General features: G+C 42.5%; 1 protein-coding gene across 5 annotated transcripts in view; it reads left to right on the forward strand.

Annotated features, from left to right (window-relative positions):
• ELOVL5 (ELOVL fatty acid elongase 5) overlaps nt 1-15,196 on the forward strand; it is a 38,756-nt gene extending 23,560 nt beyond the window's left edge. For 4 of the 5 annotated variants that reach the window (XM_040598679.1, XM_040598678.1, XM_040598680.1 and 1 more), the window contains exons 3-8: nt 64-251; nt 7,229-7,306; nt 7,945-8,116; nt 9,666-9,790; nt 11,675-11,809; nt 13,274-15,196. In XM_040598679.1, coding sequence (XP_040454613.1) covers nt 64-251; nt 7,229-7,306; nt 7,945-8,116; nt 9,666-9,790; nt 11,675-11,809; nt 13,274-13,405 — 830 coding nt within the window. In that variant the 3' untranslated portion in view covers nt 13,406-15,196. The remainder of the gene's footprint in view (nt 1-63; nt 252-7,228; nt 7,307-7,944; nt 8,117-9,665; nt 9,791-11,674; nt 11,810-13,273) is intronic. The other variant, XM_040598683.1, reaches the window with a different exon arrangement.
• The last annotated feature ends 6,887 nt before the right edge of the window (nt 15,197-22,083 follow it).

The following is a 22,083-nucleotide window of genomic DNA, read 5'->3' on the forward strand; positions in this document are numbered from 1 at the left end:
CTGGATGCATTGAATTCTTCCCCTTACAAAATCTAAGTCTTCACATGTTTTTGTTTGTTTCAGATCCCAGAGTAAAAGGATGGCTTCTTCTGGAGAACTATACACCTACCTTTATCTTCTCAGTCTTGTACTTGCTAATCGTATGGCTAGGACCAAAGTACATGCGGAATAAGCAGCCATTCTCATGCAGGGGTATTCTAGTGGTCTACAACCTTGGACTTACACTGCTTTCTCTGTATATGTTTTATGAGGTAGGAGAAAAGGGGTTGGGTTGGGGTTATTCTGCAGTATCTGCTTTAATTGTATTGGCTTGTGTTGAGAGTGATCTCTGAGGACAGTTCTCCTAAACCTGGGGAAACATCTGCAGAACACGTTGCAATCGTTCTTTAATGTCACTTCTCAGGGAAGAAAACCATACTTGTAATGTTACCCCTAAGGACGGTGTGAAACAAACCTTGCCTGAAACATTGCTGAACTTGGTTAGCAATGTTTCAAATGCACTTCTCTCGCCCAGGGCAAGTGAAGGTCTGACCTTTCAGCATGAACCTGGCTACTCCCTCAGTAACTCCTCCTTTCCTAGAAGACGTGCTCAACGTGATTGTGCTGGTGGATGGTACAAAGTACTTTGTAGCAAAACTACAGCTTGATTTGGAGTGCAAAACGTGTTTTATTTAAGTGTGATTAATCATGAACACACTCTTTGCATCCGTTTCTGTAAGCTTGCAGTAGCTTCTTTTGTGTCCTCTTAGTTTTGCTGAAACAATTGCATCAATGTCATTGTGATTCATCTGTTTCTTGGAACTTAAAATCTGAACATACAAATGTATTTCAAACTGAATGAGACTTTCTGTGGAGTTACATTCTTTCCTAACAAAACAAAGATTTAAGCAGTATAAAGTTTTCTGCTTCCCCAAGAGCACTTTTAGCTGCTTCTACTCAGGATTATATGTTTTTTAGTAAAGCGAAAATGAAGAAGTACAGCAGTGTAAATAAGAATGTGGTCAGAAAATTGAGTGTGTGGTTTTAATGTACACAATAATCTGACTTGCTTTTAACCAAAAGTGTTTCTCCTTTCCATAAGGAGAGATTTCATTTTCAACAGGCAATTATTATTTTTTGTTGTTGTTTGCTTAGAAGCATATGCACGCTGTAATTCTTCTTTAAGTTTGTAGTTAATTCTATAGTATTTTACAAGGTGAGTTTTTAGATAAGAAATTATTTAAACTTAAAGTAATTTCTGTTGTGTAGTGAATTGTCTAGTCAAAAAAACCTGAGCTGAGTTATTAAGAACTTTGATACTTAATTCCTGGGGGGGGGGGGGGCAGGAAGAGGTTTGGATTGAGTAGGTACTTGGAACAACTTGTATTCTTGATATGTTTGCATTTCTAACTTCTCTGTCAGGTTGTTATAATCCAGAAAAATTAGTGTCTTCATCTGTTTAATTTGTCTGAAAGTAGTGTTGCTGTGGACTTCATGTGCATCATTGCATTATTTTACACAGATTCTATTTATAGTTATATACTAATCTATTATTTTAGCCTCCAGCTATGTTATTGAGGATTTACAAGTTCAGACTTTTCTTCAGTTGTACTAAGTGCGGGTAGATCAGGACAACCAATCTTTTTCCCTTAAATACTTGGAGTAATACTCATAGTTTCCAAATGAAATTCACTGTAACATTCTGCTATGTTCCAAAACCTGATGATAAATTTAAAAAATAGAAAATATCCGAACTGTTGATCTTATGAATGTCTTTTTCTTGTCAACAATTAACTGGTTACCCAGAAAGGACTATTTATTGTATGCCGAAAAAGTCCTCGTACTTACAAAAGCTGTTCACCTGGTTACATTGTGAAGGAATGAGACAACTAAAACACAGCAAATATTAAGGCTTCTCCTTCCTATATAGCAAAACGCTTTACAGGAAAGTGAATATTGCTCTTAATTTAACATTATCTATGTGGAAGTGTTCATTGGTACTGTTGTAAATATATCTTCTCTTTATAAATGGGAATATAGAAAGCCACAGTTTTATAAAGACTGTTAAACTCCTAATAATTGCAACTAAATGTGTTTGACAGCACTTACATGCTAGATGTGAGGGCAGGCAACGTTCTGTGACGAGTGACTGATCCCACAAAAATGCTGCCAAGTAAAGAGCTGTGCTGACATAACACCGTGCTGCTTGATGTTTGCAGGGAGAGAGCCGAAGGGCTAGGTGATAGGGAAAAAAATCAGCCTCCTGCACCTCCAGGTATGTTCTCTGGCTGTAGTGCCTCCTCAATTACCTGTGTTAGTGCAAAGCAGGCGATACCCTCGCTCGGATCACAACAGTCATGGAAATTTGGCTTTGAAGGATTAGCCACACGTCAGTTGCGGTTTATAATACGTGTACTCAACTTTTAAGATGATGAAGAGCAGCACCGAGAAAAAGAGAAGTAACTCCCTGTTCTCTTCCTTGTTGTCACTTTGAATTTCAGCTGGATAAAACTTTTTTCAGTGCTAGTTTGAGAAGTCATAAAACATCACCACTTATGAACTTGTTTAGTAGCCTGTCTGAAAATAAGCTGCTTTAATAGCTTGTGTACAACACATCTGAAACCCTGCGTTGGAGTTTTTCCCAGGTTACAGCTGTGGTCGCTCAGGTTGTGATTCATAGCATCACAGCTCAGTTTATGCGACCAAAACAAGATGTTCAAGTGACGCATCCTCCCAGTTAGGATGAAAAAGGTGACCTACTTGGTTTTCTGACCTTACATCTGAATGTCTGTATGCAGTAACGTGGGGGGAAAAATTTTGCACTGTAGGATTTGTATAATTCTAGCTATTGTGTACTTGCACCGCTTGGTCTACTGATGTAATATAATATAACCTCATTTTAAAATCACTAGAAATCTTACACCTCTTATTTGGAATTCCAAAGATAGTAGTTTCTGTGGGTACTTGCTATAAATTATTTATTTGGGCATATAATGAGCGGGCTGGGTTCTGGTGTTAGCAGAACAGAGTAGTGGCCTGTGCTTGTCCCAGACAATACAAAAGGCAAGGCAGACCCCGGGGGGTGGGAGAGGTTTCTCCAGGCTGACCTGTCGCTCCCATACTTCAGGAAGAGGGGACGCTCATTAGGGGCAAACAGCAAAGTTTTATTCTGTGTAAAGCTACGGTGCTTAGACTTTGAGGGGAAATAGCACTCCTGTCTCGGGCAGGAGCAGCCAGGGGTGGCCTCCTGCATGGTGGACAGGGTGTGTAGCAGGGTGGCTGGCGGAGGGGTTACGGGATGCGGGTCAGTTGCCTGCTGGCTGCCGCAGCTGTATCTGAAAGCTGTGGGGGTAGTTAGAGCGGCAGGGGCGGCACCGCTTCCACCCCTGTCACTGCTCTGCATGGGGCCAGCGGTCATGCGATGCTGTGGGTAGGGACCGTGCCTCTGCTCAGCTCTCGGCTGGGTGACCTGGACACGCAGGGAGAGCGCAGGGCACCCAGCTGCACGGCATGCAGACCTGTTGTATTTTGGGGATGTTTGTTAGCAAAACTAGCCAAGTGGTCTGGACCACCCGGACTTAGATTTGAGAAAATTGGTCAGTGGTGAAGGCTCACTTCAACTGATCTCTTCACTGTCTTTTTTTCTCCGCTGAAAAACTAATTCCCTACTGAATCTGCTTGAGAGAAGTCTCAGATTTTCCTGATGAGGGAGGCGTTGTATGTGCTGTAGGAAAAGCATTCTAAGAGCTGCACCTTGTTTCAGGAAGGAGGGGACCTGGTGAAGAGGTGCCGTGGCACCTGAGCTGCGGGTGGTGACTTGCTGCCAAGCGGCTCTTTCCTCTCCCCTTTCTTTCTTTACAGGTCCCAAAGCCTTACCTCTGTCCTGAGGTGGTGGTGTTCATGTAAAGATAAAATTTTGTATCTCTGCAGGCATTTGCTTTCTTTGATCAGAGGTGTGAACGTCTGTTTCTTTTCACTCTAATCTATCTCTGTTCTGAAGCTCGTAAACCCATTGTGCCTTGGCAGAGTGCTGCAGTGCTGGGACCCTTATCTGCCCTTTCCCAGCCAGTCTCAGACTTCGGTTCTATAAAAAAAAAAATCCTACAAAATCCTCCCCTGTAACACCTCTCCTACAGCCCAGTCAGACTGGTGTTTGTGTGCCGGTTTATTTTGGTAGCAGAGTTGATAAAACCACATGCCACAGCATTTTAAAGAATTCACCAACAGCGTTACAAAACGAAAGCAATACCAAAAAAATGTCGGTGCAGGGGAAGGAGGTATGAGTTGCTTGAGCACAAGAGCAACTACAAGCTGCAGGGTTTTCTCCAGAGCTGAGAGACTTAACGCTGACTTTAAGTGCTATTTTAACTGGCTTGTGAAAGACCTGTCTCTCTTTGGGTCGCTTAAAAATCACATACTCTGGTGAAAATTATTATAGTTAGCCTTTTCTGGACAAGTTAATTTCTCGGGAGAAGATATGCCTGTGGTTGTGCATCAGCAATGCCATTAGCAAGCCTGGGCTCCTGCCAAGCTGAAGATGAAGGACTTCGTAGGGACAGCGAGCAGGGAAGGGTTGTCTCAAGCCTGGGGTGGCTGAGGAGCCACCAGCCTGTTGCTGGGCAAGTTGAGACCTGCTGTACGGTAGCTTTAAGGAGGGATTAGAAACTCTGGCCACCTTGGAAGCAGACCACAGCAAGCATGAGCCATGACCTAAACACGCGAGCTGGCAATTGAAGACGCCTCTGTTTATTGCTTTCTAGGTGGCACACAAGCAGCTCCCTGGTGCTGTGCACCCAGCCCTGTGCATAACAGAGCCATTTGGGAACCATTCGTGGTCAGGTCTCAGGGTGGCCCATTGGTTTTGTGTTCTGAAGCCTTCCAGCGTGTGCTGAAAGTATTGAGGGTGCAAGAAATAGTGGTGTCAGGCAAAGGAGCAGCTGGCTAACTCAGGAGGATTATCCGTCTTGTATGTTGCACCCAGCAAGGTTTGTGGGCAGCAGTAGCACCTGTCACTATTTAGTTCCTTCTGGAAAGGGAGTGATTAAATTCTTTTTGTAACTATGCTAATTATTTATATGATAAAAGATGTTACCGTTTCCTACCGGTGTTGCTTTGCTTCTATCATTTAAACAAGCACCTGTGGCTGTGAGAGTACTACAGCTCCCAGCATATTATTATATGCTCTTCTGGAAACAAGGGAATACTGGGATTTAGCTGAAGCTCCAATGGCCACACTGATGCCTTTGTCCTTCAGAGAGGTGGGATCCATCCAGGCACCTGTGGTTGTGTTACGCTTTAGGTAGCGAACCTGTATCAAGTGCAAGGAAAATTCTTGGGGTTTCACTATGCTAGCCTTTACTTGGGAGAAGTTGATGGACCACAGCATTAGTGATGGATGCTATTTGGATTAATTACAATATAAACATTGTGATTTTCTCTCTATTCCTAACAGTTCCTTGAACTATGAGAACTGTATGAAAACATCTGTAAGCTCTTAACAACGTGATCACAGCACAATGTGGTCTTCTGTCTGAGGGACTGGCGGGCACTTGCAGAGCCACGCAGACGTTTCCCTCAGTGCCCTAAGAGCGGTTTGGTGCAAGGCTTGCTCCGGGATGTAGCTGGTCCTTTAGCAGGGCACCACCTTTAAACTGCTGTGCTTTGCACAGCCATGCCTGCCTTATGGCTAGGAGGGTGCTCCTCCAGCGGTGTTTCCTTTGCTGCTTGGATAGAGAAAGTGCTTGAGTCTGCCACTGATGTGCACAGCTGCCTGGCTCTCACTGTGGCAGTGTGGTATTGATTTAGATCTGATACATGAGATAATTCCAGGTCTATATGTTATGGTATAACTGAATGTCTTTTTTTTTTTCTTTTTTTTTTTTTCCTCTCCCTTAAATAGTGGGAATAATTCTATCTCAGAGGGTCAAAAATAATCACCTAGGCTTACTGGGTATTTTAAAAGCTAATTTAGGGGGGAAATGAGGCATGAAAGAAATAATATTAGGAAAAGGTAGATCATTTAAGTGATAATCTTTATTGTACCTTTTAGAATTAGCTTCTCATTCACAGGTCTGAGCAGCATTGAATCGTACCAGTTATGTAGTTCCTTAATCAAATGATTATTTTAAATGGCTTATGGTACAGAGTTTTCCACTGTGGCTCTGCAAAGCTTTTTTTTTTTTTTTTTAATTCTGCACAAGCATAGATAAGACCAAAAATGGGCAACTTGCTTGCACAGCATATCTGTCTCTGCCTTTAAAATGCTTTTGGGATCTCTAACAATTCTTTTTCTCACTTGGGATTTGTCTAAGTTTGTTACTTCTCTCCTCGTGCTATTCCCAAGAGGAAAAACTTTATAAACAACATCCAGTGATCCCTTCTGCTGTGATGTTAAAAGGGGGGCTTGCTCCTGGTCTTGCACCCGCTCCCTCCTCCCATCCCACCCTCAGCCTGCCCCTCCATCTCCCACCTGTGAAAGGCTGGAATGTGGATGTCCAGCCTTGCCTCTTGCTTCTCTGGAGGTTTCAGCCAGCCTCTTGGCAGCAGGCTCTGTGTCATCCTTTCATGACTAACAGCTGGTTGTTACTCTTAAAAGTAATTCTGTCATGTTTGAGGTGTTACGTGTTACACGAGGAAGTCGGGCCGGCAAGGGTGTATCCTGTGGGGTCACTTGTACTGGGAGCGATGTAATGTTCTTGGGGGGAGTGAGGTATTTAAAAAGATCTTGAGGAATCGCAATACGGTAAAACATCAGTTGTTAGCTGTTAAGGATAGCAAAGCTGAAGATTTGTTCTGCTACATGGTTGAAAAAATTGTAGTCAGATCTCTGTGTATGAAACTTTTTAAAAATACAACTTCTTCTTTCCAAAAATAATCAGAAGAAAAATATTTTCACTTTACTTTGGTCATTCACTTTCTGCAATAAGACCATCAGCCAAGAAGGAAAGATCTTGAGAGTCTGCATGCAGTAGGGCGCTGCAAACCACATATGCTACGTGGGGTAAATTGGGGATAATGCTACCTCCGATTTTTATTCAGGTGTACCCCAACAGAAAGAATTTAATTCACCCTCCACTGTGGTTCTGTTACTGCTTTGTGCTTGAATTCAACCCGATGCCACACGCGAGTGCCCACGAATCCTTTGTTCCCTCGACGCCACGTGTCTCGGCAGAGCCGCTGTGGAGGTTTGTGTGTGCTGCGGGGCGCAGCCTTCCGCCCAGATAACACTTTATTTTTTTGGTCTTCTCAGCTGGTGACGGGAGTATGGGAAGGAGGATACAATTTCTTCTGTCAGGATACACACAGTGGAGGAGAAGCTGATATGAAGGTAACGTAATCAGGACTTCTAGCTAACAACGTTTCAAATTGTCCACTTGTGTGTAAGTGGAGAGCAGAACAGTATTGATTATGCAGATTTTGTCCAAACTATATGCTTTTTTTCCCCCCTTTTACAATACAATGGCAACACATTGTCAAACATAGTAGTTAATCTACAACGTATTCATGGTTGGTATTTTATTGAGCAATTATCTGTAAATTTTCAAGTGTTTTCAGGTCAAAAACCAAGGACTTGGTCTTCAGACTATATCCAACCACTGTGTGCTATGAGTCCCCTTATCTTCCTGAGATGTGGTGATGATTTCTTCTGGTCAGTCTTCAGACCTCTCCTTTACAGAGGGCACTGCAAGACCAACTCTTGTTAAATATTTTTTTTATTTCTCCCAGGACGCACCAAGTGCACAGCAGTAGCCTTGTAAAAGTGTTTGTCATCCTGTTTTCAGCTGTAGCTATGGGTTTGTGTCTAGATCTCCTATAGAAAAACCTAAGGTGGAAGCATTACAGATGATTTCAGCAGGGTCTTCAAGCAGTGCAGGACAGAATCTGGATTTAAAATATTGAGACAGCAAAAGGGTTGAAAGCCCCCACAACATGCAATGCTTCTAAAACTTGTTTCCTCCTTTCTAGATCATACGTGTCCTCTGGTGGTACTATTTCTCCAAACTCATCGAGTTCATGGATACCTTCTTTTTCATTTTGCGGAAAAATAATCATCAGATCACTGTTCTGCATGTCTACCACCATGCAACAATGCTGAACATTTGGTGGTTTGTGATGAACTGGGTGCCTTGTGGTCACTGTAAGTACTGGGTTATGGTGGGGAAGACGTGCAACAGGGGCCTTGGTTTGATCTTCTTTTGGTCAAACCAGACATCTCTGGTACCTTCAGCTTCGGGATTTGTTCTGTCCCATATTAAGCTGCTTTGCTGAATTGCAGCTGTTGTAGATAGTTGCAGGAATTAAGCTGCTGACAAAGCTTCTAGAAAAGGTGTGCCTATGTAATTTGAAGAATTCATTCATGTGGCAATTGACGTTTATCAGCTGTAGTAGTCCAGGTCTGATACCCGTCAGCTTTGCTTTCTCTTTCTTGCAATGGTTGCAGACCCTCTAATGAAACAATAAACTTTTCAGTCAGGACCAGAAGCTTCTTTCAACTGCAAGATGGTGAATAGTGACTCTTGTCCGTGTATCTGTCAAGTTCACTTGAGCTGTTACTTTCTCAGTTTAATCTCATTATACCACTAGCCATAACAAATGATTTCAATTAAAATCTTGTCCCTGAGCGCTAATGAACTTGACCGAATGCATCTGAAGTGGAAGATTTCCATGCCCCTCCTGTCTAAATCCTGCTAATCTCTGCTAATCTTGCTTTGATATTTAATTTCATTGCTTTTAGCTGACATCTAGTTTCCTAACTGCATTGGTGTGGCTTAGTTGTGGTTCAGATGTGCAGCTTGTAGATACTGGCTTTGTTGAACGCGCATCCAAGAGAAACCTTTCAAAATCCAGCGGATGTGAACTACTGGCAGTGCAGGCCAAGAGGCTGGGTTGCTCAGCATCTGCTTTCTGAGCCAAATAACATAGAAACTCGTATTTGTTTTCTGTTGTCGGCACAACGGTGAGTAGTGCTGAACTTATAAAGAGTGTGCATCTGGAACCATGTTCTCCGGGGAAGTCAGTCCCTGTTTATACAGTGGTCAAAAGTGCCGATATGTAAGATCTGTCTTGTGTTTGTGTGGTCCTGAAAATACTTTTGTGCTATTTCTAGTTATGTGTTTTTCTTCTTCCTTTCCAAGCTTTATGTTCTGCTTGGTCATCACAGTGCTATGCAGTTTGTTGTTAAACTAGAAGTTTCTTTACTGACTAAAGGTGCTGTAAACAGGGACAAATAAAATGGCTAACTTGCCGTTTCTGAAGATACCTGTTGCTTTTGGTTATAAATGAGAAAATAGGCTTGTGCCTGAAAGGAAGTGCAATAAGCCTAAAATTAGATGGGTGAAGCTGTGGATCGTTGGGCATGTTTACACGCCTTCTCTTTATCAGCTTCTTCAGTTCCCTTGAGAAGCCGCAATGTAGATGTAAAAAAGAATAAATCAAGGAATCAAAACCAGAAGGCTGGAATAAAGCATGCAGCTGCAAAGCAGCTCAGCCACTCCGTTGGGTGAACAGAAGAGCAGGAGAAAAGTTGGGGGAGGGAGTAAATCTCTTGCCTTTCTTCTAAGAGAAATTTTATTTTAAACGGTAACATTTTAAACGGTAACATTTTGAACTTGTTATTTTTGTAGATTGTAGACAGCGTGTTCCTGGTAATACAGTGTACTTGCTTTTTCCTTTGCCCCTTTTTTTAGCTTACTTTGGTGCCACACTGAACAGCTTTATCCATGTCCTCATGTACTCCTACTACGGGTTGTCTGCTGTGCCAGCAATGCGTCCTTATCTGTGGTGGAAGAAGTACATCACGCAAGGGCAGCTGGTGAGTGATGAGCTCTCCACTGTTTCAGCAGGCTCTTGTATTTGTGATGAGGTCCTCTTGTTTACCAAGCTAGAAAATCTTGGCAGGGTGTAGAAGAAAGGAGAATGAAGGCTAGTACCTTCTACATTTTTAAGTGCCTAAGTCACCCTAGAAATCCGGCTTCTGCACCTCTGCTCTGTTTTCGGAACAATGGGGACCTGAGGTCTGATGGTGTACATGAATCGGTGCCAAGATCAGTGGGATCTTTCTCCGCTTTGCCATGTTGGGTGACTAGATGTATTTGGGAGTTGCAGCGCTGGGTTTTCTGGGACTTGCTATCCAGGGAGAAGGAAGAAGCTTTTCTTCCAACCCACTCGACCTAGGATACTCTTCTCTCTGCTTGGTTGCTCAGCCTGATGTTGAGATGACGGACCAGAAGCAGAGTGCAACGCAGTCCACAGCTAACAAGGCCCGTCATTCTAGTCCTGCGGGACAATGGCTTTTCTGTCTCACTTTTGCATGCAGTTGTAAATGGCTTATTAAAAACTGTTCAATATTTCTAGTCTCCTCCTGCACTTTAAATGGGCAGATTTTTTTCTCTTGTAATTCTGTGCTGGACTCCTTGTATCCATTTGTATTGTTTCCTGTGTGTACAGTGATGAAGCCCAGAGTACACACTGGAGATGAAAGGGGCAACAAAATTAAGCAAAATGGCACATGCTGTAGTGATACTGCATGAGAGCCAGGCTTCAATATGTATAATACGTCAGAAACCATAAGGAAATGTGCATGGCTGTTCTGGTGTTCTGTCTTCCCCATTTTGTAGGTGGGGAAACTGAAGCCTAGAGATGAACTTTTTTTGGTTATCTTCCCGCCCCTACCCCTCCAGTACTCCCTCAGAACTGTGAATAGTTTCACAACACGCTAATAACATTGGCTGCCAGCAATTCAGTGTTGATTCTCAAAATCTTCTTGTTTTAGCACCCTTCCTTACTGAGGAATGTCTAAGTACTGTGGCAGTGGGGATCATTGTTTTGGGGGGAGGTTTGTTGTGGGGTTTTTTTGTTGGGTTTTGTTTTGTGTTTGGGGGGGGTTTCTACTTCCAGATTCTATTCTTCATCCTGGTTGTTTGAGTGCTGCAGAGTGCAAGTGTCTCGGTGCTTCGGTTGCTCCCCTGGCTATCTAATAGCTGCTTTCACTTCCCTGCCTGCTCTGCATGCACAGCTGTAAGGGCAGCTAAATAACAGCAGAACACAGCAGTCTTTCCCTTTTTAAATAAACATTCCCTAATCTGGTAGCCTTCATGTAAGGATGAATTTTGCCTAAGGCTCTCTGCAGCACTTAAACCCAAACTCTGTTTTTCCAAAAGAGGTAATTGAAAGTAATTAAACCCTGGTCCTCTTCCCTGCCTTCCCAGCTTCCCTACATCCTTTACCCCTAAATTTCTTCCACTGGAGCCATATGTCAGGCAGTCCCTGTCAGAGGCAGAGGATTGCAGGGTCTATGTGTAGACCCAGTGACCTTTTGCAGCTGGAGCAGTGAGATGCATACCTGCTCTGATAGGATGGTGGAGTCAAACCCCAGTGAGCTCTCACTAGGAAGATGGTGGTCTTTGTTCCTTTTATATTTATAAATCAGTTCTACATAAGTTATTCTAGTGCTCTAAAATAGAACAATATCAATCAAATAAACCCATTTAAACAACAGACTCCCACAACCCGAATGTCTACTAACTCAGGTTTACACTGTTAGAAGAGAGGGTAAACTTGTCAAAAGACACAGTATGGCATGTTTTTGACTTGTTTTGGAAATAACGAATGGCACTTTGGTCAATAATGGGGTTTTTACTGCCTGTATTAATGTGCTACTTCTCTCTCTCTGTTTTGGGTTTTTTTCTCTCCCCAGATTCAGTTTGTCCTGACAATCTTCCAGACCAGCTGTGGTGTTGTTTGGCCATGTGCATTTCCTCAGGGTTGGCTGTATTTCCAGATTTCTTATATGATTTCTTTGATTATCCTCTTCACAAATTTCTATATTCAGGTAAAAATAATATTCGTTGACTCGTTGTAGCATTCTGCTGGCTGTATCTCATTGGAAAGCTGTTTGCAGAAAGATACACTTGAAATATCCTTTTGCTGTCTTCCAGTAACATGCATGTGTTCCTAAAGTACTTTACTTGTTGGTCTGCCCTCCGGTTTCCTATCCTCTGATGTTTTGTATCTGTAATTCAGAATGATTAGTAGTTTCAGTGAGCAGAGCGGCACAAAACGGCAGTTTACTAAAGCAATTTTAACAGCAGATGAGAGAGAGGAAGAGCTTTTAATAAGAAACAGCTTTCCAGTCTGAAATAAAACGGCAGCCTGTGAACCTGTGAAGCACTCAAAGGAATTTTTCGTTGGTGCTCTCACAAGGGGAAATGCTTGGTTTATATCCAGGGAAACTTCCCAAACTCCCAACATACAGAAATCTGGGTTTGACTTATCTTCACAGGCGTTTGTTTGTATTTTCATATGGAAAATTAGCACTTTGAGTTGTGTTTTTACAAAATTCATTTTGTCTCTGAGTGCAGCCAGACTTGGTGTGTGTTGTTCTGAGTAGTTCGTAGTTGGACTCTGTGCAAAGATGTACCCATCCTCAGAAAACCAAACCAACACGGCCTACTGCCCCCAAACAAGCAAACTGTGTTCTGTTTTAAACGTCTCTTGAAAGATTTGAGGATTTCAGGTCTGGTAAGATCGATTCATGGGAGGAAACAGGCTTCCCTATCTGAACTGCCAGTACTACTTAAAATCAGTCCTGTGGTTCATACCACCTGCTGCATAGGAACGTGCTAATTAAATATGGTAGTATATTCCAAATATTACTTGACTTTCTTCATCAGTTTTACTCATATTTTAAATTTTAACCATCTCGCTTCCTTTCACACAGTATTTCGGGAAACATGCTCTTGTCAGGCTACTGAGCCCCTTTGTCAGAGACTAATTCATGTATATTTTTTCACTTCCATAAATATTTTTTTTGGTGTATTGAGACTCGCTGCTCCTGTTAGGTTTTGCTTACCATGTTGGCCAGTGCAAGTTCCTTTCACGTTTCTGTCTCTGAACTTCCCTCAGTGTTCCTGTTTACCCACTTCTTGTTCTGGCTTTGTTTGAGGTACTGTCACCCGCAGTGCATCAAACCTCCTTCCTCGTCATTTTGAATATAGTCTTATGCCATAGTCTGCTCATAGAAGCACTTCCCTTGTTTCTAATTAACATAACACTACTGATGCTACCATCCTACTACCAAGCCTTTTTCTTTTCCAGTGAACTAACCCTCTTGCTGTGATGAATGGCAGACATAGTATAGCCTCATACTCAAAAAACGGTTGAGCTTGTTAGACTCTGCCACCGGCACAAGGTCCTTAAAAACGGTGGATGAGAGTTTGCTGTTGTGTTTCTAGAGTTACTGTGAGGAAATGGTTATTTATTTAAGCAAAACCATGTGTCTTTTCGTATATTCTAGACTTACAACAAGAAGGCATCCTCGAGGAGGAAAGAGTATCAGAACGGCTCTACGGCCACTGTGAACGGGTACACAAACAGCTCTTCTTCCCTTGAGAACAATGTGAAACAAAGGAAACAAAGGAAGGATTGAAGACCAAACTGAAAAAACATTTTGATAACCCCAACAACAAAATCATCTGATTGTAAGCACAATAAGAGTTGTGCACTAATACTCTAACGGCTACTGTAACTATTCCTGCCTAGAATAGTGTGATTTATGTAGGACTTAACCAGTGCAAACACCCTAGAAACTGTATACAGAACATAAAAGTAGGTTAAAGTTTAAAAATAATTCTGGGCTGTCACTGACCCCGCTATAGACTGTGGAAGGGAGTATTATCATAGTATCCGACACTGCTGTTGCCTTACTAGTCAATATGATAGGTGCTGAATTATGATTCACAATTTGAAAACACTGTAATCTAAACCTCCATTTTTTTTACTGTAGGTCATGCATGTGATTGTAGAGGTAATTTGTACAATGCTGGTTTCAGTCGATAAACACACATGCCTTAAATTAAAAAGCAGGGCCCAAAGCTTATTACTGGTTTAAAAATTAGGGTATGTTTCAACTTTTCAGTTGACTGACTTTTTATTAAAAAGTCATGTAGAAGAATCCATTGATCATTTTGCTGTTCTGTATGTGATACATAATGTTACGTATCTCTTACGTGATACAGTGAAATTGGAAATGGCGCATTTAGTTTTGTATATTTGGCTTTAACTGACTAAACAGTCACAAACCAGATGGAAAACTTATTTTACCTTTTTAATAGATCTTATTTTTTTATTTGAAGTATGTCACTAATGTAAAACTAATTGGCGCTTACACAGTCCATTAAGATTTAAATATTGTCTCTAAGGTTTAGAGTATATACAGGGTGGACCCATCTTTTTTCTCTCTTTTTCTTTTTTTCTTATTTCTGAGAATTCGTAAATGCTAAATGATGAGAGTGGTTTTTAATATGGAAACTGGCAGAATTTCAAGTGTTATTACCATAGCCATATCCACATTTGAGGAGCTACTGTTTAAGTCTGTGACATATCCAAAAGTGTATTTAAAAACAAAGACAGAAAGATGCTTTTCTGATGGAATTACCTGTATTTAAGTTGGTACCTGAACTGTTCTTCATGTAGCATATGTTCACTTTTAAAATGTGCCTAACAAATGTGGTTTTTTCCCAAACAAGCAAAATTGAACAGTCAAAATCATACCTAATGTTTTTTAAATGTTACTGAAATGTGCTGGAAATGTCTGTTTCTGTAATGTGAGTTGTGTATATCACCAGTAATGTTTTGGCTTGTTATCTGACAATTTTGTTTGAGTCCTTGTTAAAGTTACTCCTTGTTGTAAAATCTTGCCTTGCACATATGAGGAGTCAGTTGCAAAGCCAGTATCTATTGCTGGTATTCTGGTATCTGCCATGGTGAGGTATGGCTTATGAATATTTTATTCATTAAGCTCTAAAAATTTGAATTGTGCAAGACATTCTGCTGGTCTTTGCTCAAGTTTAACTATTTGTTTTTTGATATTTATATAAATGCCAGTTTTAACATGTTTGGTTTGGTTGGGGTTTTTTTAATTAAATCTTTTTAAAAAAATTTGCACATCTTTTAGAGAATTAGTAAGTTCTACTAGCCTTGTGGGTTTTCATTCCTTGATTTGAAGGAGACAGTGTCTGTTATGTTTACATTATCAAAGCTTGTGCGTGTGTCTTCATTTCTAGGTACTGGTTTGCAGAGTCTTTACATAGCTCAGTACAGCAGCTATAATGTTCAAAATAGGCTGTCTAAATGTGCTAGAATTAAACACTTGGCTCATCTGAATATACCTACATTGTTAATGTTTGACATGGTTTAATCATTAAAACACTTTTGATGATCTCTGCCTGAATTCTGGTGGGTTTGTACAGTTCCCCATCCTGTGTCAGACCAAGGAGGAGCTGTCGTGATGGAAGGACAGCTGCGGGTACTCAGAGAAATGTAGTGTACCAGAGATTTGGTAACACATTCCTTACAGAAACCTTTGGCTGTTACTAAATGCTCTTCCCTTGCCTGGTTGTTGAAATACTTGTCAGTGTGAAGGATTAAACCTACTGGGATTACTGACTCACTGAATGCAGAGCAGCCCCAAAGGCTCCGAGATGATGAGTGCCAGGAGCAAAGCTTAATGTGGCTGAGGGGGACTTGGTGCCTCAGATATCCCGTCTATAAAATGGGAATAATACCTCTTTCCAGAACAGGAACATTTTTGCAATTTTCTTACAGCTCTCCTTGCCCTTAAGTGATGATTTCTGAGCTCTCTCTGATTCGAGTGTTTAATCAGCGTGTTACAACAAGCCCAGATAGCCTGGTGACAGACTTAGTTAAAACAGAACTGCTTATGTAGCTGTCTGTCTTCTTACTTGCAGGCTCTTAAAACGAGAAACCTAGACCAGGGAAATGGGTTTTGCACTTTGTGTGAACGGCTCAGAGGTCTCATGCTATGCTGGTCTCTGGGAGGGGGCTCCAAATGCCCGAGATGGTTGCTACAACAGTTTGCTCTCCTGCACGTGCATGTTCACCTTCAAAACTGAGTGGTTTTCTAAGCAGGGCTCAGTAAGGTGCAGTTTAAGCTACATCTACAGTGAATACCTAGAAGGCAGAAGCCACAGCACCAACGTGTCCTTCCCAAGTGGGCCAGCAGAGATTGCATTGCTGCACTCCAAATCTAGCCTTCAAGGTCAGTGGCACACAGTGACAAGGTGTGATGGCTTTATCATCGTTCGTCACCACGTAGGTCCAGTGACTTTGTCCAAAACTGGCAGGAGCTGCGGTCTTGGGAAGACATACAACATCAGTAGTGTTCACGCCTGCAGGTAGGAGATTGTGGCTCCTGGGTACTCTTCTACAGTCTCAGCAGCAACCGAAAAGTGTCTGGGAGCTGTAGAGGTTAGATCAGGCATCACTTTACCTTAACTGATGGACCGAGGCAGGATCCTTGGCTCTGCCTGCCTGACTTGGCTTCCAGTGTGTTACCTGAACTGGGGCAAGTAACAGCCTTTGGATTGCCTCAATTCCCTGATCGCCTGCGGGTTTTCTAATAGAATTGTGATTGGTGCTTGGGATTGTAAGAGTCCTCCAAAAGGTCTTTTTGAGTTGTAAAGGCTGGCGAGATGAAAAAAGACAAGCTGCTGCCAACGGGATGGAGAGGTTTCATGTAAAGTTAGCCAAGGAGAATGAAATGCTTCAGTACCTATTTGCAAAGAGTGAATGATGAAGCTTCAAACTGTTATGTCAAGATCTTGCACAGCTCATGAGCTGACCAAATCTCTTTCTGTACTCGGGCCCTACAGCCTGAGTCAGGGAGAGGGAAGTGAATACTTTTGTTGAGCTGTGGATGGGATAAGTAAGCTCAGGTGCCCGGAACACAGCTTACCTTATGGCGGAGCTGATGTGAAGACCCTGAGTGCCGTGCCACGGACGTGTAAGCCACCCTGGCAGCCAGGGTTGCTCAGGCACTGGGATTCTGGAGTTGGCAGAGGGTAGTGCAAAAGCAGGGAGCAATTCTGGAAATCCAGGAAATCTTTGCGGTTGATCGTATATTTTACTTACTGCAGGGCAGATATTAAGGAAGTACTGGAGCTTCTGATAGGACTTCGGCCACCAAAACTGGGGCAAAGAAAAGCCCCAAACCTAATGGAGAGCTTCTGGGGGTTGCCTGTACCTTTGATATTTGGTAACTGTCTTGAGGCGTAAGTTGAGAGAAATGCCCATGTGTTGCATGATACTGGAATATATGTTGTTAAAAAGTATGCATTATTAAAAAAAAGAGAAGTAAAAGTAACCTAGATGCTGGAGAAAAGGATAAATAAAATCAGGGGCCAAATTACTTTGACAGTGTGGATTCTGCTGGGAATCCCCTTGAAGCACTGGGGAGAGTGATTAAAATATGGATAGAGATCTCGTGTTAGAGAAATGCTGTCAACAGTTGCGTTGGTAACTGAAGATTAACTTACATCATCACTGTCATCCTCTTGCCAAGAATTACTGAACCAACAAAGGTGATTAGTTGTAATCATCAGGATGTTGCACGAACTGGTTTTAAAAGCAAACCTGAATTAATTTTTCAACTTTCAATCCATTTAATTTAAATAGATGGATATTCAAAACAATATTTCTCAATTTTGGTAGAGCAAATCTGGTTAAGCAGGGGAAGCTAGAGTCCCTAGGGGTTTCCATGACGTGACAGTAGCAGAGGCCTTATATTTTGTCAGAGGTGCTAAAATCATCTCAAACACAAAGAGGGGAAATAAGTAACAAAGGTCCAGTTAAAAAAAAAAAAAAAAAAAGTAAGTGTAATGTTTAAGCCAGTAAAGTTGTGGAGGATGAAGAAGAATTGCATGTCTTGTGTTTCAAGGATATATAATGTAGATACTATCTTTTCTATAGGAAGAATGTAAAAAGTGATACCTAGTAACTGGTAGCCTTGATAGTCTGATTTCAGTACAATTGAAGTTTCAGAATAAATGGGAAGAACGGTTGAGTACAAGGCAGTAAACAGAAAATGGGAGAAAATGTAACACAGCTTTTCTGGAAGTGATCACACCTGACTTACCTGTATTGTTGTTTGATAAAAAATACTGTGTAGACAAAGGAAATACATCTTACATCCATCTGGAATAGGTACTATTTTTAGTCTTGGAAATTATTATCTAAACCAGACGGTGTGGTGACCAGCAACAGGATCTATGAACCAGCAAGGGTGACATTGATGAGAAGATCATTTGTCTCAAGGCTTTCAGTTTGAATGAAGCCCATTAATAACATTTTTAGTAATGACCTTGGTCTAGAAAGTAGAAATATTTGCAGAGATGTTTGCAGATGACAACATTAGGAAGCACTGTCACTGCCAAGGAAGATTACATATCCTACAGCAACAGCCAGATGACCTTGATGGCTGGAGTAAGAGAGGCGGGATTAGCGCAAATCCTCCTTAGGGACAGTAACAGAATTTCAGCTGTTTCCATGGGAGTTTAGTTGGAAACCACTTGAAGAGGAAAGAAGGAAAGATATTTGAGAGTCATCTGTTGAACAGCTTAGAGCTGCTACTATGAAAAGAGAGAGGGAAAAGACCTGATTTGCTAATCATCTGTTTTCAGTAGAAGGAGGAATGTGCTAGAGCGGGAGGGCGAGGCTGAGGCTCTGAGGGGACTTCCTTCGCATGAGGACACGTTTTTCCCCCACTGCGGTCACCTGCTCTCATGAAAACTGATTCTAAAAGATTAACCGTACTGAGATGGTCAGAGAAATGGAGAAATGTTGCAAAATAGGAGTGTAGCAGGAGCAAGGTTCGGAAGGAATGTAACGGCAGCCTACAGACATCACGACAGTAAGCAGCACGAAGGAAAATGAGCTATTTTATTTGTGTTGACACAAAACAAGTGGGTATAAGTTACCGAGAGTAAACTTGTGTTAGAAATGGGAAGAGGGCATTTGTTAGTGGAATATGGCTCTGGAGCAGTTTTCCGATAAGAGTAGCATAGAGGTCTGGGTGATTGCTTGAAAACAAGGCACTGGCCACTTCTAAAGTTTGTAGGACCAGGGGATGAGACTCCCTGGTGTCCCACCCTCTGTTCAGGCAAAAAGCAGCTGTTGGTGCCTCTGTGAAAGTATATTTAATAAAGAGCAAAATACTGCCCAGCAGAGAGAGGAGTGAGGACAAAAGTGTGAGCAACAACCCTGCAGATACCAAGGTCAGAGAAGAAAGGCAGGAGGTGCTCCAGGCACCAGAGCAGAGACTCCCCTGCAGCCTGTGGAGAGGAACACACCAGAGCAGGCATCCACAGTGCAGCCTGTGGAGGACCATATGGTGGAGCAAGTGAACGTGCCCTGAAGGTGGAGGGGCCCACGATGGGGCAAGTTCATCCTGAGGGACTGCAGCCCACAGGAGGGACCCATGCTGGAACATGAGGAGGAAGGAGCAGCAGAGAGGAGCTGTTGTGGACTGACCACAACCCTCCCACGGCACTTGGAGCAGGGAGGAGGTCGGGGGGGCAGGAATGGAGTGAAGCTGAGCCTTGGAAGAAGAGGGTAGAGGGAAAGTGGGTTTTTTTTGTCCTTGTTTCTCACCATTCAACTCTATTTTAATTGGTAATAAATTAAATTATTTTTCCCCATATCTGTTTTGCCCGTGACGATTATTGGTGAGTGACCTCCCTGTGTTCATCTTAACTCACAAGCTTGTCATCATATTTCCTCCTCCAGTCCTGTTGAGAAGGGGGAGAGAGCGGCTGGGTGGGTGTCTGGCAGTTGGCCAAGGCCATTCCACCCCACCTGGGTACTTTTTCTTCTTACAAATCCAGCAGTTTGGGCAGGAGGCAGCTTCCTTAATGTAAGGAAGATCTATCAAATGCCATGAGGTACCACGGCACCAGAAAGCATAGCCTAAATGGAATTAGCCATCGTGGTTCAGCTGAAACTCTTGTAGTCCGGGAAAACTTCATCCCTGGAGTGAAGCAATTGTTTTCCTGTTTTTATCTTGCTTCTTTCGAGTCTAATACATATTAAAGCAACACCTTTTCCAGGAATCTGGCCCATAATTCTGGGAAAGTTCCTAAAGGCAGTGGAGGAACCTTGTGTTTGCTGAGGGAAGGTACAGCTGTGGCACTACGTGTGGAGCAAGCCTGTGGTCAGAAGAAAGGTCCTAAATTTCCTCATGAGAGGAATTGCCTCACACCTTCAGGAGCAGCTGGAGCTCTGGCTTTTCAAACAGGGATGGTCCAGCTGTGTGAGAGTGAGATATGCAAAATTGTTCTGGTTGCATTTCATTCAGGAACAGATAAAACTTCGAGGGAACTGAACCTGTTGACACAAAGATGCAATCCCACATGGGCATTTGCTGCTCCTGAGCTGCTGTAATGGGGTGTGCACAACTCCTATGGCACAATTGTACTATTAGTCTTAGACTTGCCTAAGCAGGTATTCACAGCATTCCCACTAGGATTAACCAGCACCAGAAGTAATGCTATGTGGTGATTTTTTTTACTACCCAGTAAAAGTATTTAAAGTGAAACCAAGTAACGTTTCTTCCATGCGTACTGAAGCAAGGCATCATGGTGTTTGTGTAGCTGATCAGACACACACTGTCTCATCCCACTTAGCAAAATGCAGGAAGCATGTCTTCATAGACTGTTCTGTCTGCCGCTAGAAGCCAAATGTTTGCTAAATGCAACTAAATCAATTTTATCAGCTGTTATAGGAAATCAGAATCTCAGCTCACACAGCAGAGATAGGAACTTTTTGAAAAGAAAAAAATATAATAATCTTTAGCCTATGCAGTTACCTAAGTACCTTGCTGCCTTTAAAATCAACAGGATCTTGGTGCCTCAGGGCCTAAGTTCCTAACACATTTCTGTATCTTTAGAAAGGATTGCCTCTCTGAAAGATCATCTGTTAATTTAACAATTTGCTTTGCTTCCCACAGCTCTCAGGGTTGGGAGAGAGAGTGAGAGCAGCTCTTGGTGTGCTGAGCTGTTAGGGACTTGAGACGTCTTTGATGCAAATGCACTTTTGCTCAGCAGAATAATGATGAGTTTGCCGAAAAGACCAGGAAATACCTCCCGTGCATACAGATGGCATAACTATTATCGGCTATTATCAGCTTTGTTTCCTTTTTAAATTGTTTGTACAGATATTTGCAAATCATCATGAAAAAGACCCTTCTGTCCTCAGAAGTTTAAACAAAGAGCTAAGAAGTCATCTTTACATCTGACTCCAGTTTCCATGCAAAGTAAACGGGAAGAATTGCTGCCCATTCCTGCTATTATAAAGCTGTACAAGCAGATTTTGAAATGAGTGGGAACTCCTGAAACTAGATCAGGCGATTTGGTGATGGATGCTCTGGTTTGTCAACATCTTTTCAATATGCAACAGTTAGCTAAACTTCCTTTGCAACACAGGAAAATAAGAAAATTAACAACTAATTCTCGTTTGGTCAGAAAGAAGTGAGGTTTTCAGAAATCTCTGTGAGTGTGGGGCCAACTGCCTGGCTCCAGCTGGCCAGAGCACTAAGCAAAAATGATAGGCAATGTGAGATCTCACTTTATGAAGTAGCATTAAAAAACAGCCCCAAAACCAACCAACCAAATATGACCCCAAACCTCTCACAACCCAAAAACATCCATCCCACCCCGCCAAAACAATGACAAAACAAACAAAAAAAACCCCTCAGTCAACCCCCAAAACACAACTATGTTAAATTTTGCCTTCTGGCTTCATAAGTGGGGAGAACAGCTCTAAGCAGCATCTGTAACAGTGTTTTATCACTCATGCAGACAATTTTAAGGAGGTTTAAGAATGACATAAACAAGCACTGGGATTTTAAACCAAGTCGTCCAAAAGCCAGGTCTGGTTAAACCCCGGACTGATGTCAGCCTTGCTGGCTCAGAAGAAGCAGAGGAGGTGGCTGTGAGACCCGGTAAATCGGGTGAGCATCACGCCGCAGGAGCGGGGAGGGGGATAACGGGGCTGTGCACCCGAGGGATGCGCTACAAACCGATGCCCTCTCCTGGCGGCACCTGTGCGGTGACAGCTGGGGACGGGCTGGTGCCTGCCCGCACGGTGGGACCAGAAGAATTTCGTAAAAAGCTGGCGCTGACACCAGTGACAAATATGCCAGCATTTAGTACAAGCGAGGGTGGCACGTAAATATTTACATTGTGATAAAGATTTCACAGCCAGAGACTTTTCCTTGCAATTGCACTGTAGTATGTTCTTCAACGACCATGT

Source organism: Falco naumanni, chromosome 6 (genome assembly GCF_017639655.2).
Source record: "Falco naumanni isolate bFalNau1 chromosome 6, bFalNau1.pat, whole genome shotgun sequence".
NCBI classification, from domain to species: Eukaryota; Metazoa; Chordata; class Aves; order Falconiformes; family Falconidae; genus Falco; species Falco naumanni.